Source organism: Balaenoptera borealis, assembly GCF_965194805.1.
Source record: "Balaenoptera borealis genome assembly, chromosome: 16".
NCBI lineage: Eukaryota > Metazoa > Chordata > Mammalia > Artiodactyla > Balaenopteridae > Balaenoptera > Balaenoptera borealis.
In genome coordinates, this window is record NC_138872.1 from 63,291,112 (window position 1) to 63,305,684 (window position 14,573).

Below are 14,573 nucleotides of genomic sequence, written 5' to 3' on the forward strand. Positions count from 1 at the left end.
TGGGATCCTGCCGGCGGGGGAGGGAGGAGGCGTAGGTGGATTTGATGAGTGATATGGAGGCTTTGTGCATCAGAGCCCAGGTTTCCTATTTGAGCATCTGGGTAGATGGAGGAGGTGCCATTCATGGAGATGAGGAAACGTAATTTAATTTTATATTTATTTTCTTCTTTAAAGTGGAATATTTGGGTCAAAGAGAGTGAAACAACATCTGTTGAGCATCATTGGAAAAATTCATCATTTTCCTTTTGGCCCGTTTACCTTTTGAGAGTGAAACAACATCTGTTGAGCATCATTGGAAAAATTCATCATTTTCCTTTTGGCCCGTTTACCTTTTAATTCATTGCTATTTCTTACTCTTTCTGTTTCTCCCTTTTAAAAAAATTATTTGCTAATTTATTTGAAAACCAAACTCTGACTTCTGTCTAAATGGCAATGAGAATATAGTTGTCTCACGATGCACCAAAATTACTGATTTCTCTTCATTAATGTATTAAATCCTGATGAAATAATTTATTGACACATCAATTTTTAAGAGCTTCAGTATAACAAAACACTGTCTTACTGGCTTTTTAGTTCTTTTTCTAAACTAAACCAGTATATATTTGAGGTTTAGGGTAATTGGACACTTATCTTTAATTGAGAATATGAGCTAAAACTGATTGTATGGTTAAAATCTTTAAAACTTAGGCAAAGAGGTTCAACTTGGAATGAATAAGGGGACTTCCCCCCTCCCCAACATGGACACAAATGAAGGGAATATGGAAGGTCCTTGAGAATAATTCCATCAGTAGTCCCTTCCTATCCATTTTCTCTGATAGTACACAGTAGGGAACCAAAAGGCAAACCTTTGAACCTAGATCAGGGGCTGGCACACTTTGTCTGTCAAGGACCAGAGAATAAATATTTCAGACTTCACGGGCTGATAAGGTCTCTGTGACGAAACCCGCTACAGACAGTTCATAAATGAACGGGCTTGGCTGTGTTCCAGGAAAACTTTATGTGTGGACACTGACATCGTAGTAGCATGTCATTTATTATGTCATGAAATAATCTTTTGATTTTTTTTTTTTCCCCCTTTAAAAGTGTGAAAACCATCTGAGCTCATGGTCCCTCCCAAAACAGGTGGCTGGTGTGACTTGGCCCGTGGGCTGTGGTGCCTTGCCCCTCGCTGTCCAGCCTGAGCCCCCGTGGCCGGGCTGGTCACATCCCTTTAGGGAGACGGCTGTGCTTTCCTTCGCTCCCGGACTTCACACACACAGCGTTCCGCCGCCTTCTTGTTCCTTCTGCTGTTTTTTCTTTGCAGCAGAGTGGGTGTGCCAGCATTTAGTGCACCCCATAATTATCCAACACTGAATCCGGCATTTTTTATTCTCCTGTCAAAAGGCACAACTGATTTTTTATCTAAAGTGATTCTCTTTAAGATTAGAAAATATAACCTTTAGGCAGTTGAAGAAGGGATTGTGGCCTCCAGCTGTGGGACATTATTACACTTAAACACACCAACTGACTAAAAATGAAGACGGTCACTCCACGGATGCCGGGCTTCATTGGTGTTTGTTAGCGAGCGGATGTGCCTTTCATGTGCTTCTGGAGGGGCGCCTTGTAGCACTTTACACACTGCTCATTGCAGTCTCCAGTCTGAGCCATTACCTTAATAGGGCTTTTCACTTATAAGTTGCTTCTGTGGCTCCTAGCTCCTAAGGAGTTCAGTTTTAGCTCTGCATTTTTGTTTAACTTAATTACCTTTCCTATTCAGATCTCTCAGATTGCTTTTATCTGTGCATTATATATAATCACAGGCGAGGAAGGCGTCTTTGATAACCCTGCCTTATTTTATCCCCTGGGTAATAACACACTTTCATAGGCAGCTTACAGCTCTTGCTTTTAAGGACTAGTGCACATTCTCAGTTCGAGGCAGCTCCACCGTCAACGACCCAATTATCTGAAGCATTTTTATCATCCACAGATTGTTTGAAAATTGCTTCTGCAGTGGGGGATGGCCAGATGTCACCCAGAACATACAAACAGCCCCACCCCGGGCCCTCGCTCTGCCTTTTCCTTATGCAGAAAGAGGTCCAATCTTCTTTCTAAAGGTTGCTTTGAAAACTGGAGTCATTTGGGCTGCATTCCTGTCTCTTCATTAAGATCATACTAGTCTTAGGGACGAGGGCTGAAAGAGGGATGCATAGTTTGGGTTGCTAAGCACCTTTCCTGTGATAATTGAGTTCTCATGCTGGAATGAATGGTCCCCTTGTTGCAGGTTCAGTGTCTGTGGCCAGATATCAATCATTCGCTTCCCTGACACTGTCAAGCAGATGAGTAAATACAAAGTTGTCCTGTCCTCTCAAGACAAGGACAAGTCTTTGGTCACCGTGGAGATGGATGCTCAGGGATCATTCTGTTTTAAAGCAAAACCAGGGACCTACAAAGTCCAGGTATGATGAGTTTTGTTCTATTTAAGATATTTGAAAAAACACCAATGATTTTAAAAGGGTTATCTTAAAATGGGGTTAGAGAAGGAGCATTTCCATTCCCAACTTCGTATTCTGAAATCTTTACATTCCTGCATGTCACAGTTAGTAGAGCAGACAGGCAACTGGTTTGAAGGTGATGCAACAGGCCTTTCTCTTTTCCAGTCCTGATGTTTATTAGGGGTTAGTATCAGGCTGCCAGTCACGCCTCCACCTTCTCAGGCTTCTGGCTGCTGTTGAATATCCATGGGTCCCCAAAGGAGATCACAGTGAACTCTTTATTAATGGCAGCTCAGTAACATCCACAGAGCATGGCTTCTGGACCGTGAGGCCAAGCAGAGCTTCCCTTTTCCTGCCTTGCTGTAAATTGAAGACGCTGGGCAGGCACCACCTGATTTCTCCATCCAGGCAGGTGGAGAAGCAGGGGAGACCCTGGCTTGTAGTCTCACCACCAGGGTGAAGGCCTGAGCACTGTTGGGGGCAGTGGGCAAGAGATGAGACAGAAGTGGAGGTCAGGCCACCGGCCCCGTGGGGTCTCAGGCTCTCACCCATCAAGTCAGGTGCTCCCTGGGGAAGAGCAGGGGAGGGGGCTGGGAAGGGTCCTTCTAAGACTTTGCTCTCCTGTAGGGCCAGTGGGATCTGCCCCCCGCTCCCCCACCCCTGCTAAGGAGATGGGGTGGGGGCACAGCTTTGCCCCTGCTTCCACGAACAGCATACTGTGTGGGTTGGCAGCTCCTTTACCAGCCAGCCAGCGTCTTGTGACGTTGGACACAGGGACAAGCCTTTAGAGGCCCTTTCAGAGGCATGATCAGGCACTTTTCCAGGGAAGAGCAATTCCAGAATGTGATCTCTACCAGGGATGAAGAAGGCGAGCACCGCCTCCTCTCCCAGTCCCTCTGTGAGCTTGAGAAAGGCACACAGAAGTGAGGGGAGAAGAAATGGCCCACTTCCACTGTTGGTCATCCACGTGGCATCCACAAGTTCACAGCTCATGTCACGAGTGACCTCAAGCCAGGATCAGGTTCTGGGATTTAGTATGGTTTCCAGCTGGGTGCACACGTTTAATGACAGCTTTGCGTGCCCCGATACGCTTTTGTGTACACCCTGGCACTGCTGAAGGCTAGTGTTTTATGTCTGCTTAGAAATATGTTTTCTTCACACCGGCTGTATGCAGATTTGTTGTGATTATAAAACTAGGCCTAGGAATGAACCTTCGTCCTACAGAATCCGTTTAGCCTTGGGCCCAGGTGGATGTTCTGGTGCCATGTCGGCCAGGGAGCAGCGGCCCTGATGCAGCCGCTGACCTTGTTCTGTGTGTCCCGCAGGTGATGGTTCCTGAGGCGGAGACCAGAGCGGGGCTGATGTTGAAGCCTCAGACGCTGCTTCTGGCTGTGACTGACAGGCCCGTGATGGACGTGGCCTTCGTGCAGTTTTTGGCATCGGTTTCGGGGAAAGTCTCTTGTTTGGGTAAGATGTCAACTGAAAGCAAGAACAGATAGATTCAAAGAAGTAGATGGGGAGAGGTGGGATTTTGGTGAGCTTTTCCTCACTGGGCGGCATTGAAGGTAAAAGCAGAAGCTGCTCCAGGGGAGTGGTGTCTGAGAGTCTGTGTCGTGTGTAGTTCTTTCTGAATAATTGCCACAATCACCATAACATTTCTCTTTGAGTAATGCTGCTTTGGCTTCCAAAAGAACATGTGGGTTTCTTTTTATTCCCCTCTGACTCTGAAAGGAAGATGGTAGTTGGGCCCAGGTTTCCATCCCAGCTCTGTCACTTACCAGTATGAGACTGTAAGCATGTACTTGCCCAGCCTCAGTTTTTCTTCTGTAAAATGGGAATACTACTGCTCTCAGGGGGTTTTAATGAGGCTTAAATGCGGTCATGTCAAGAGGCAGTGTAGCACAGTGGTTGAGATCATAGACTCTGGAACCAGACCACATGGGCTTGAACCTTCGCTGTGTGACCTGGGGTAAGTTACTTAACCTCTCTGTGCTTTGAGTCCCTTATCTGTAATGTGGAGATGTTAATAGTACCTACCTCACAGGGTAGTTGTGAGGATCAAATGAGTTACTGTATGTATAGCCGTTGGAAGTACCTGGAACACAGCAAGAGCCATATTAATCTTTGCCATTATTAGTAATGATGATTAGTTATGATGATGATAAAGGACCCAGTTCTATACCTGGTATGAAGTGGATTTTCAATAAAGTTTCATCACCTTTGTCTATTTTTCTCTGGCTCCTGTTGATCCTCCATAGATATTACTTCCCCCGATGCAATAATTGCTGGGTGGCTTCATTGTTTGGTACCGATGACAAGCATAGGGGGAGACTTCCTAGAATCAAGTAGATGCATGTTAGCTTTGAAGGAACCTCCTGGCACTGTCCTTCAGGAGCTAAGGGGTGGGAAGCAGCACACAGAGATTGAGGGTTCGAACAGGTGCTATGGTTCACAAGGCAGTCGAGTGAGGCCCCCGCATCTTTTCTCTGCAGACACCTGCGGTGACCTGCTGGTGACCCTGCAGTCCCTGAGCCGCCAGGGCGAGAAGCGGAGCCTCCAGCTCTCCGGCAAGGTCAACTCGATGACTTTCACGTTTGACAACGTGCTGCCCGGAAAATACAAAAGTAAGAACTGAAGGCAGCACTTCCTGTCTTTCTACACTTTCTAGAAACCTGCTCTCAAGTTGCATCCCAGCTGTACAGTTGTACTCGTTTAACTCTTCTTTGCCCCTTGACCTTGAATGTGCATTATTTAGCCTTGGGCAGTAATGCGGGAGTTGAGGCTTTATGAACTAACGGCCACCTCATCAGGATGATCCACACACTTCTTCTCATGCCGTTTTATTTCTAAATGCCAGAAAAGAGTGTGAAATAATTAAACTGACATGTTCTACCACTTAGCAGCTGTGTGAGCGAGGCAGCTTACTTGATCTCCCTGAGACTCAGTTTCCCCTTCTGAAATAGGAGTCATAGAACCTTTCTGCAGAATGTAGGACTCATGAAATCCAGTATGTGAAGCCCCTTGCACAGGGCCTGGGAAGCAGAAGGTGCTGGCGAATGTTGTTTCTCTTTTCTCTTTCTTGAGAAGCTCCCATTGCTTGTATTTTTGCTCTGTCAGAGTTTAGCTGGGAGCTGCTGGCAGTGAATGGCTTATAAAGTAGGCTGATTTTTCTGGGGAATTATATTTTCTATTATGTCAGGTGTTGGCAAACTGAGCTGAGGGCGACTGCCTGTTTTTATGAATAAAGTTTTATTGGAACACAGCCACGCCCACTTGTTTGTTTATCATCTGTGGCTGCTTGTGTGCTGCAGAGGCAAAGTTGAATAGTTGAGACCATGTGGCCCGCAAAGGTGAAAATATTTTCTCTCTGGCGCCTTACAGGAAAAAGTTTGCCAATCCCTGCATGTCTTACTTGTAGCCTGCTCTTAGGCCCAGTTGAATTTCTTTCATGGTGATTTTAATGGCCACTGGTTTCAGTTTGTCTTTAGCAGTTATTTATTCCCAGTGTGACCAGCTCTATGTGTATACTGACACACACACACACATATTTGTTGGTATGTATGTGTATAGAGGCTCACACATAGAATTCATTAGCACTGTTTTTCTGGGGGCATTCAGGGAGGCGGTGTGCTCTGTTCCCACGTGGGTGTGTGTTGTGTCCTTTGCAGTCAGCATCCTGCATGAAGATTGGTGCTGGAAGAACAAGAGTCTGGAGGTGGAGGTTCTGGAGGACGATGTGTCAGCGATTGAGTTCAGGCAGACAGGCTATATGCTGAGATGCTCCCTTTCTCACGCCATCACTCTGGTAAGCGGGGCTTCTGAGGATTCTCTTATGTGGAAGGACACTCGCCTTTTGGAGAGCGAGAAGGACTAGCATGCTAAGAGTATTATCAGCATAGATAGTCAAGGCGGATTCCCTTTTCTGCCCCTCGACTCACCCGCCTATTATGGAAAGCACCATGAGGAAGTATTTTGAGTCCCTTAGTGGAAAGATGCCTTTGGGAGATTTCCTTGTCCTGGCTCCACATTAAATTCTAACTTTGACTAGTGATTTGGGGAAGCCGTTGACGTAGTGCAAAGCACGTGGGCTTTGTAGCGTCGGGCAAGTTCATTTAGTGTTTGTGAGCCTCCGTTTTCTCCTCTAAAATTGAGATCATAATACTCACTCCCCAGGGGCATCGTAAGGTTTAAGTAAACCTCTTACGTATTTGAAGTTTTCCTGGCCGTATACTGCTATTATTTATGAACAGGTGCAGCTGAGGACAGAGTCGGTTATTCTGTTGTAGTCTCTGCAGCTGGATTGGCAGTGTATGCAGTGGGTTTCAGGAAAGGGAGCACCTGTGTACACCTATGTAGACCCATTCATGAACTTTGTATAATATTTTGACTTCCAGCAATGGCAGATGTCACTGTCAGGTCCCAGTGGAGAAATGGAGGCAAATGGCAATTAAGTGGCCGCTTATACCAGAGGCAGTGAGACTGGTGTCTCCAACGCCAGTTGAATGCTCTAACCGTTTAACTACAAGTGCTCAACAAACAGCTTTGTTACGAGAGATGGGTTGATTAATATCCAGTTGAGAATAAGTAACAGACATTTAGGAAACCGTTCCTTCCCTTAAACCCTCCAGTGGATTTCCATTTCCCTTAGACTGAGATCCATCTTCCTTAACGATGGCCAGCCCTTCGCTAACTCGTACCTTACCCCTTACCCCTCTCCCCCTCGCTCACTGGGCCGTGGCATATGGCTGCCTTGGCCAGTTCCACACCAAGCTCGGTCCCTTCTCCGGGCCTTTGCACATACTCTTCTCTGCCTGGAATGACGTGTCTTCTCCACAACTGAGCATAGTTGCTTTTTCTCATCAGTCAGGCTGCAGCCCCAATGTTACCTGCTCAGGAGGGGTCTGATCTGAGGCCAAGCTGAACAGGCCTCTGCGGTGGTCCCTCTCTATCCTGCTCCCTGTTTATTTCTCTGTAAGCTCTGTTCCTTCCTAGCTGAAGTCTACTGACTTCTTTGTTGACTACCTGGGTTTTCTCTCTTCCCATATTAGAATGTAAGCCTCCCTGAAAACAAGAGCCAGGGCAGCAACCAAGGCCTAGCCTGCGTCTGCCGCATAGCAGGTGCTCAATAAATATTAGCTGATTGAATGAAAAAGATCACATTTTTGTTGGAAGTTTTGGAAGCTTTTTGATTTTCCTGTGGCACCCAGCTGCTCACATGATTAATGGGCAAAACAGATGACTGGTTCAGAAACAGAAATATTATTAATCATCGCTGTGTCTCCATCTCCCCTGGTAAGTCATTGTATTGGCTTTGGTCCCTTAGGAATTTTATCAGGATGGAAATGGACCTGAGAACGTGGGGATTTATAACCTCTCCAAAGGCGTCAACCGATTCTGCCTGTCTAAGCCCGGTGAGTCTGGAAGGATTGATGTGCTATGAGTGAGAGAAATGGAAAGGCACCAGAGGGTGGTTTTAAAGGCGTTTTTCCCTATCTTGGTTCAGTTTGCATCAAGCTGTCAACTTTGGTCGTGGTTAGCTCCTCTGGAGGCAGCAGCGTTTTTTCCCAAAGAAATAGAGGTGGGGGCTGGCACGTGTTCCCGGGCTCTCGGGTTGGAGTTGGGGCCAGACCACTGGACCCTTTTCACTTCTAAAAGCATTGTACCATCAGCCCATGACCTCTCCTGGTGAGTGATCTTTTTAAGATAAAGATTGGATCATCTCCCGCCTTGCTTAAAGTCCTTCAGTGGCTTCTCTGTCTGTTAATGGCTTTATTGAGATGCAATTTGCAGACCATAAAATTGACCCATTTAAAATGTGTACAGTACAGCGATGTTTAGTAACTATACCTAGCTTTACAACCATCATTTTAATCCAGTTTAGAACATTTGCATCACCTCAGTAATATCCTTCCTGCATGTTTACATTTAATCTCTATTCCCAGCTCTAGGCAGCCACTAATTTATTTTCTGTCTCTATGGATTTGCCTTTTTTGGACATTTCATATAATGAAATCATACAATACTGTTATTTTTTAGGCTTCTTTCACTTAGCATAATGTTTTTGAAGTTCACCCAGGTTGTAGCAGGTATTAATAATTTGTTCCTTTTTATTGGTGAATAGTATTCCATTGCATGGATATATCACAGTTTGTGTATCCATTCACTAGTTGGTGGGTTTTTGAACTGTTTCCCGCTTGGGGCTATTATGAATAGTGTTGCTATGAACATTTGTGTACGAGTCTTTGTTTGGACATTTGTTGGGTAGATACCTAGGAATGGAATCATAATAAATTTATGTTTAATTTTTAAAGAAACTGCCAAATTGTTTTCTGAAAAGGCTGTATTTGCCATTTGATATTCCTACCAGCCATGCCTGAGGGTTCATGTTTTTCCACATCTCTACCAATATTTGTTACTATCTTTTTGATTTTTAGCCCTCCTGGTGGGTGTAAAGTAGTATCTCATTGTGGTTTTATTTTGCATTTTCCTAATGAATAATTCAGTGACTTCTCTTGGTTCTCAAGATAAAATCCCCACTCACCCATGGTTTCACTTTCCACAGTTTCAGTTACCTGTGGTCAACTGTGGTCCAAAAATATTAAATGGGAAATTCCAGAAATAAACAGTTCATAAGTTTTAAATTGCATGCTATTCTGAGTAGCGTGATGAAATCTCTCACCATCCTGCTCCCTTCCAGCCCGGAGATGTGAATCGTCCCTTTGTCTGGCACGTCCACCCTGTATACATTACCCACCCATTAGTGTACGTAAAAACATAACATGTAGAGGGTTTGGTACTGTCTGCGGTTTCAGGCATCCACTGGGGGTCTTAGAACGTATACCCCACAGATAGGGGGTACTCTTGTACAGAACCCTTAATCAGACCTTGAGCTCCTGTGTAATCTAGCTCTACCTGTCACACTCTGCTCCAACCACTCTGTCCTGTGTTTTAATCAGGATGCCGTTGGCTGCAGGTAACAAAATCTATACGACAACCCCCAACAAGTGGGGTTAATTTGGCCCAGTAACAAAGTCTGGCAGCATCAGGCATGGGTTCAGCAGCTGGTAGATGTTAGGGTTGGTGTCTTCGTGATTCTTTTAGCTTTTTCCCTGGTATTTCTTACCTTGTGTTTTCAAGGTGCCTACTGTTGCCCCAGAAAACTTATGTTTAAGGCAGGAAGATGGGGAGAGGGGCGGGCAAACATTTTCCATGCCGCATCCTCCAGGAAACTTCATGTCCTACCGGCCAGAACCGTGTCACAAGGCCACTTTTAGCTGCAAGGGAGCCTGGGGAGGTTGGATTTGCTGCCCGAGGCTGGGCGCATTTTCACCCTAAACGTAAGCAGGAAGGACAGCTGTTAGGGAGACAGCCAACAAGCCTGTGGTTCAGATGCTGTGCTCTGCCCCAGTGCTTTCCCTGCCCCACCCCCTCGTCACCCAGCTCTTGCCTGCCTGCCCATCACTTCTTGGTTCCGATGTTACTCCCCAGGGAGACTGGCTCTACAGTGTCGTTGGGAGCTCCCTGCTGTGCTCGTGTCCACAGTGCCCAGTTCCTCCCCTGCCCATACCCGTCACACCTGGTGTGCACGTGGCTGTCGAATGCTCTCTCTCTGTAGATGGCAAGCCCCACGAAGGCAGGGACCGTGTCTGTTCCCACCGTGTACCAACACCTGGCTCACTACCCGGCCCGAGTTGCCCTGTCAGTGTTTGTCAAATGAAAGAACAAACAAAATGAATGGAGAAACCTAGTAATTTTTTTTCTACTCGTAACTGCATTGAGGCTTGATCAGTGTGACAGAAACAGCAGAGGTGATTTGAACTAATTTCATGTTTTGGTTGGTCATATGGCCAAAATGTTGGTTAAAGACCATTTGGGAGAATCCGTTGTTACACTTTGCTCCTTCCTGAAACTATTCTTCTGGCAAATGACATCCTATGCCCCTAATCTGAGTGTACCCCGCGTGAGCTCATGGCGTGAAAGTGTTTTTGCAGTTGTTCCGTAATTTTCTGGGCCTTCCCCTGCCCCATGCCCCCTCTTAGGAATATTTATAGGAAGGAGTCCAGGCTGTGGCTGTCTTTTGGGTCTTTAACAGAATCTGTTAAGTAGAAAATTCTCAGTCTGATTCGCAGTAGAAATGTACTTCCTGTTCCTCCTTGTGCACGTGTCTGTTAGCTTGGTCTGTGTAGACTAAAGTGCTGTGACTTGTTAAATTATGCAAAATGAAAATCCTTGCTTTGTGAGTGGGCCTTTAAGTGGATCAGGTCATTGGTAAGAAGCCATCGTAGGCAGCGGAAAAGGCATTTCTGATCCCGTGTTGCACATCCATGATAGGTTGTGAGTGAGAGGCACCGCCTTTGGATTTCGGATGTTGGAATTGCTCAGCATAATAGACGCTCTTCTCTGAAAATTACTTTTGATTTCCTGGCTGCAGGCGTGTACAAGGTGACCCCTCGCTCCTGCCACCGGTTCGAGCAAGCGTTCTACACCTATGACACGTAAGCCGGGCGCCGACTGCTCCGGGGTGTCTGTGTCTCCTGTGGAGGAGAGTGAGTGTGACTCTCTTCTTCACTCATTGCTGAGAACACGGGAGTTTTTTGTATTTTTTCTGGAAGCGGTAAGGTTAGGCATGGAAAAGAATTTCTAGACAAGGATTTTAAGACAGTTGGGTAAATTACTGAGGAAATGAAGGTAAGCTCTCTTTCCCAAGAATTCTGTAAACCCAGGACGGAAGGCTGTGGTTTGGAAGTGGCTTAAATACAATGTTTGTTGAATCTTCCAGCCTCACTGATGAGAATTTCTCAAGCTCAAGTCTACCATTTTTCTATTTTTACAAATGCTTGTGGGTTTCACAGGGAATTGGAGGTGTAAAGTTATGGCGTGGAGAATCAGTTTACTCTTAAAGACACTTGTATGTATTTTAGGAGTTCTGATGCACTAAGAGCAGTGTCACAGAGTGTATTTCAGGGTCAGGAAGGTCGCCCATAAAGGATGTTGTTTGTGATCCTTTGAGAACCATGAGGTGATGTGGTGTTTTCTTTCCACTTCTCTGATTTATAGGTCTTCACCCAGTATCTTGACGTTGACAGCCATTCGCCACCACGTCCTTGGAACTATCACCACTGACAAAATGATGGATGTCACTGTGACTATCAAGTAAGACTAGTGTTCTGTGCTGGGCTGAGCACGGGAGAGTGGTGGACCAGACCTTTTCTAATGGACGCTCTGAAAATTATTCTTGATTTGTTATCTCTAGGCGTACGTACAAACGGTCTTCGCTCTTATACTTATGTGACATAGCTGTAAATTCACAACAGCCTTATTCCTTTCCTTTTATGACTCAGGAATTAACTGCGGATGAGTAAGAGTCTCCTGACAGCTCGTTTCAGTGTCTTAAATTTCTGTTTGAACTCGTTACACTTCCTGTCTTTGCTAAGGGAAAAAAAAATGTCTGGTTTGTTCACTGTATTTCAAGTGTTTTAGCAAATTCAAAAAAAATTGCCTATTTTTCTTTAGATCCTTTTTCTAAGGCTTGGGAAATAGAGATGACACCTTATATGAGAAGGGTCATGAGAGAAAGTGTATGAAAGGCAGTGCCTCACTGAGGGTCAGGTTTGTGTGAATGTCACCTTTGAGAGGAATTTTTGCTGTGTGGTGGGTGCATCTGACACCCTAATTTTCTCAAGAAAGGAAAGAGTTTTGACAATATAACCATCTTTGTCAAATAGAATGGAAATCTGAGTAACTTTCTCCCAGCTTGCCTTATTTGAAGTTGCCTTTCCAGCCGTGTCTCCATCTTTCTGTCCACCCGTCCGTCTGTGAAGAAAATATGTATGGAGAACCCTCAGTGGTTAGGCACTGGACGTAGGCGATAGCCCCTGCCCTCGTGGAACTTACAGTCTCATGGGGGCAGCAGACAGTAGGCCAAGAGTCAACATACAGAACTGTAAAATTACAGCTGTGATAAGTGCTTTGACTTTGACCTTGTCAGGGGGTTGAGGTCCATGCAGGAGAGGTGGGCTTCTGGGGGCCAGCCATGTGAAGGGTCTTAGCTGTGTCCTGTGGACACTCTGACATATTTCAAGTAGAGGGATCACTTTCTTTTTGTTTCAAGAAGGTCCCCCTGGCGGCTGAGTGGAGAACAGATAGAAGAGGCGCAAGAGTGGAAGTCGATCGAGGTGGGGGCAGAGGCTCTTGTAGGAGTCCAGGTGAGGGAGGATGGGGGCTTCAGCCAGGTGGATGGCGGTGGGGATGGAGAGAAGTGGATGGGTTGGAGAGTTGTCAGGGAGATTGAGTTGAAGGGACGCGGCAGCAGGCTGACCACGTGGGGTCAGGGAGGGAAGAGTGTCAGGGGCAGCCCGTGGTCTCTGACTGAATTGATGGGATACCTATTTACCAGGGTGACATGGTTTCTAGGAGAAGGCCTTGCTACGTTTGTCTTGTGGGCCTGGCACTTTGCCTGGTGCTGGAGCAATGTCTTTTAGTATTTTCCTGCTTGGAAAGTATGAATTACTGGTATGACTAGAAAGTCATATTTTTACCAGTAGTGACTCCATGTTACATTGTTTTCAGTCTTTATTAAGTTTATTTTTGTAACCTCAGAAGGGTTTTTGTTTGGTTTGGTTTTGCTGAAAATTATGTGAAATGCATCTTCCAGCTGGACATGGCCGGGGGCGGGGTCCCTAATGGGGGTCTTGTGCTTCCCGATCCAAAACCAGATTCCTGGTGGTCGCCCTCCACAGACCTCCTCTGTAGCCTTCCCTGTTTGAGAAATGGCAGCTCCGTCTTTCTCGTTGGTCCTTGACTCTTCTTTCTCTTGCATCCCATACCCAACCGATCCATCTGCAAATCCTCAACTGTACAATCCTCGGTATCCAGGGGGTTTGGTTCCAGGACCCCCCGTGGTTACCAGAATCCACAGATGCTCAAGTCCCTTATAAAATGAAGTCGTATTTGCATATAATCTATGCACATTCTCCTGTACACTTTAAATATACTTTAAGTCATCTCTAGATTACTTATAATATCCAATGCGATGTAAATGCAATGTAAATAGTTGTAAATACAATGTAAATGCTATGTAAATAGTTGCCAGCATGTGACAAAATCAAGGTTTACTTTTTGGAACTTTCTGGAATATCTTTTCCCCCAAATATTTTCCATCTGCGGTTGGTTGAATCCTCAGATGCGGAGCCCATGGAAATGGAGGGCCAACTGTATATCCGTCATCCAGTCCTTTCTTAGCACCTGGCCTCTATACTTTGGTTCCACCCACCCTTGTCTCTTGCTGGGATCGTTGCCGCAGCTTCCTGTCTGGCTTCCGAGTTTTGGCTGTTGCTTTATAACAGTGTGTTGTTCATGGGGAAGTCCGAGTGATCTTTAAAAGTGGAGACCCTGTCATTCCTCTGTTTAAAACTCCATCCCCCCAGGGTCCACACCAAGGTTTGCCAAGCCCTAGTCTGACATCTGATCTGGCTCTACCTGATCTGGCTCTGCCTGCGTCCCTCTGGCCAGGCCTCCCTGGTCTCCTCCTTGCTGTCCCTTGAGCATGGCAGGGAGCTGCCTCCAAGGCTCCGAGAGACTTTGCACTCGACACCTCCTTGCCTGAGGCCTCCTTACCCAGAGCCGAGTGGTTTGCTCTCTGCCGCCCTTCCTTCAGGTCGGCGTGGTGTCACCTTATCGGAAGGGACTTGGCTGAGCCCCTAATAAAAAGTAGCGCCCCTCGCCTCCCACCAGCTCTTTTATCTTTCCATGCTGCTTTATTTTTCTTTATTGTACTTATCACCTGACAACATTTTTCTGTTGATTGTCTACCTCTTCCCACTAGAATGTAGATTCCACGAGGTTGGGGAATGTTGTCTGTCCTGTGTACAGTCTCCCCAGTGCCTGGTTCTCTTGCAGAGTATGTTCTCAATAAAGGTTGAAAGAGAGAAGATGGTGGTGTGGAAAGGACTCCATGTCCTACGGGAAATCTGATAAGTTTCCTTCAAGTCATAAAGTCAGTGGTATTTCATACCAGCCCAGATCTATCAGATATGTCCACCATGGCAAAGAAGTTCAGTTTTTTGTTTTTAAAAAGCTATTAGTTTATTCAAAACAGGAGAA

General features: G+C 45.9%; 1 protein-coding gene across 1 annotated transcript in view; it reads left to right on the forward strand.

Annotated features, from left to right (window-relative positions):
• Window positions 1-14,573, forward strand: part of LOC309613671 (BOS complex subunit NOMO1) — a 52,242-nt gene that overhangs the window by 19,242 nt on the left and 18,427 nt on the right. Inside the window, exons 12-18 of the mRNA XM_082360765.1 lie at window positions 2,261-2,435; window positions 3,797-3,938; window positions 4,964-5,095; window positions 6,140-6,276; window positions 7,795-7,882; window positions 10,903-10,966; window positions 11,529-11,624. Of these exons, the coding sequence (XP_082216891.1) occupies window positions 2,261-2,435; window positions 3,797-3,938; window positions 4,964-5,095; window positions 6,140-6,276; window positions 7,795-7,882; window positions 10,903-10,966; window positions 11,529-11,624 (834 nt within the window). The remainder of the gene's footprint in view (window positions 1-2,260; window positions 2,436-3,796; window positions 3,939-4,963; window positions 5,096-6,139; window positions 6,277-7,794; window positions 7,883-10,902; window positions 10,967-11,528; window positions 11,625-14,573) is intronic.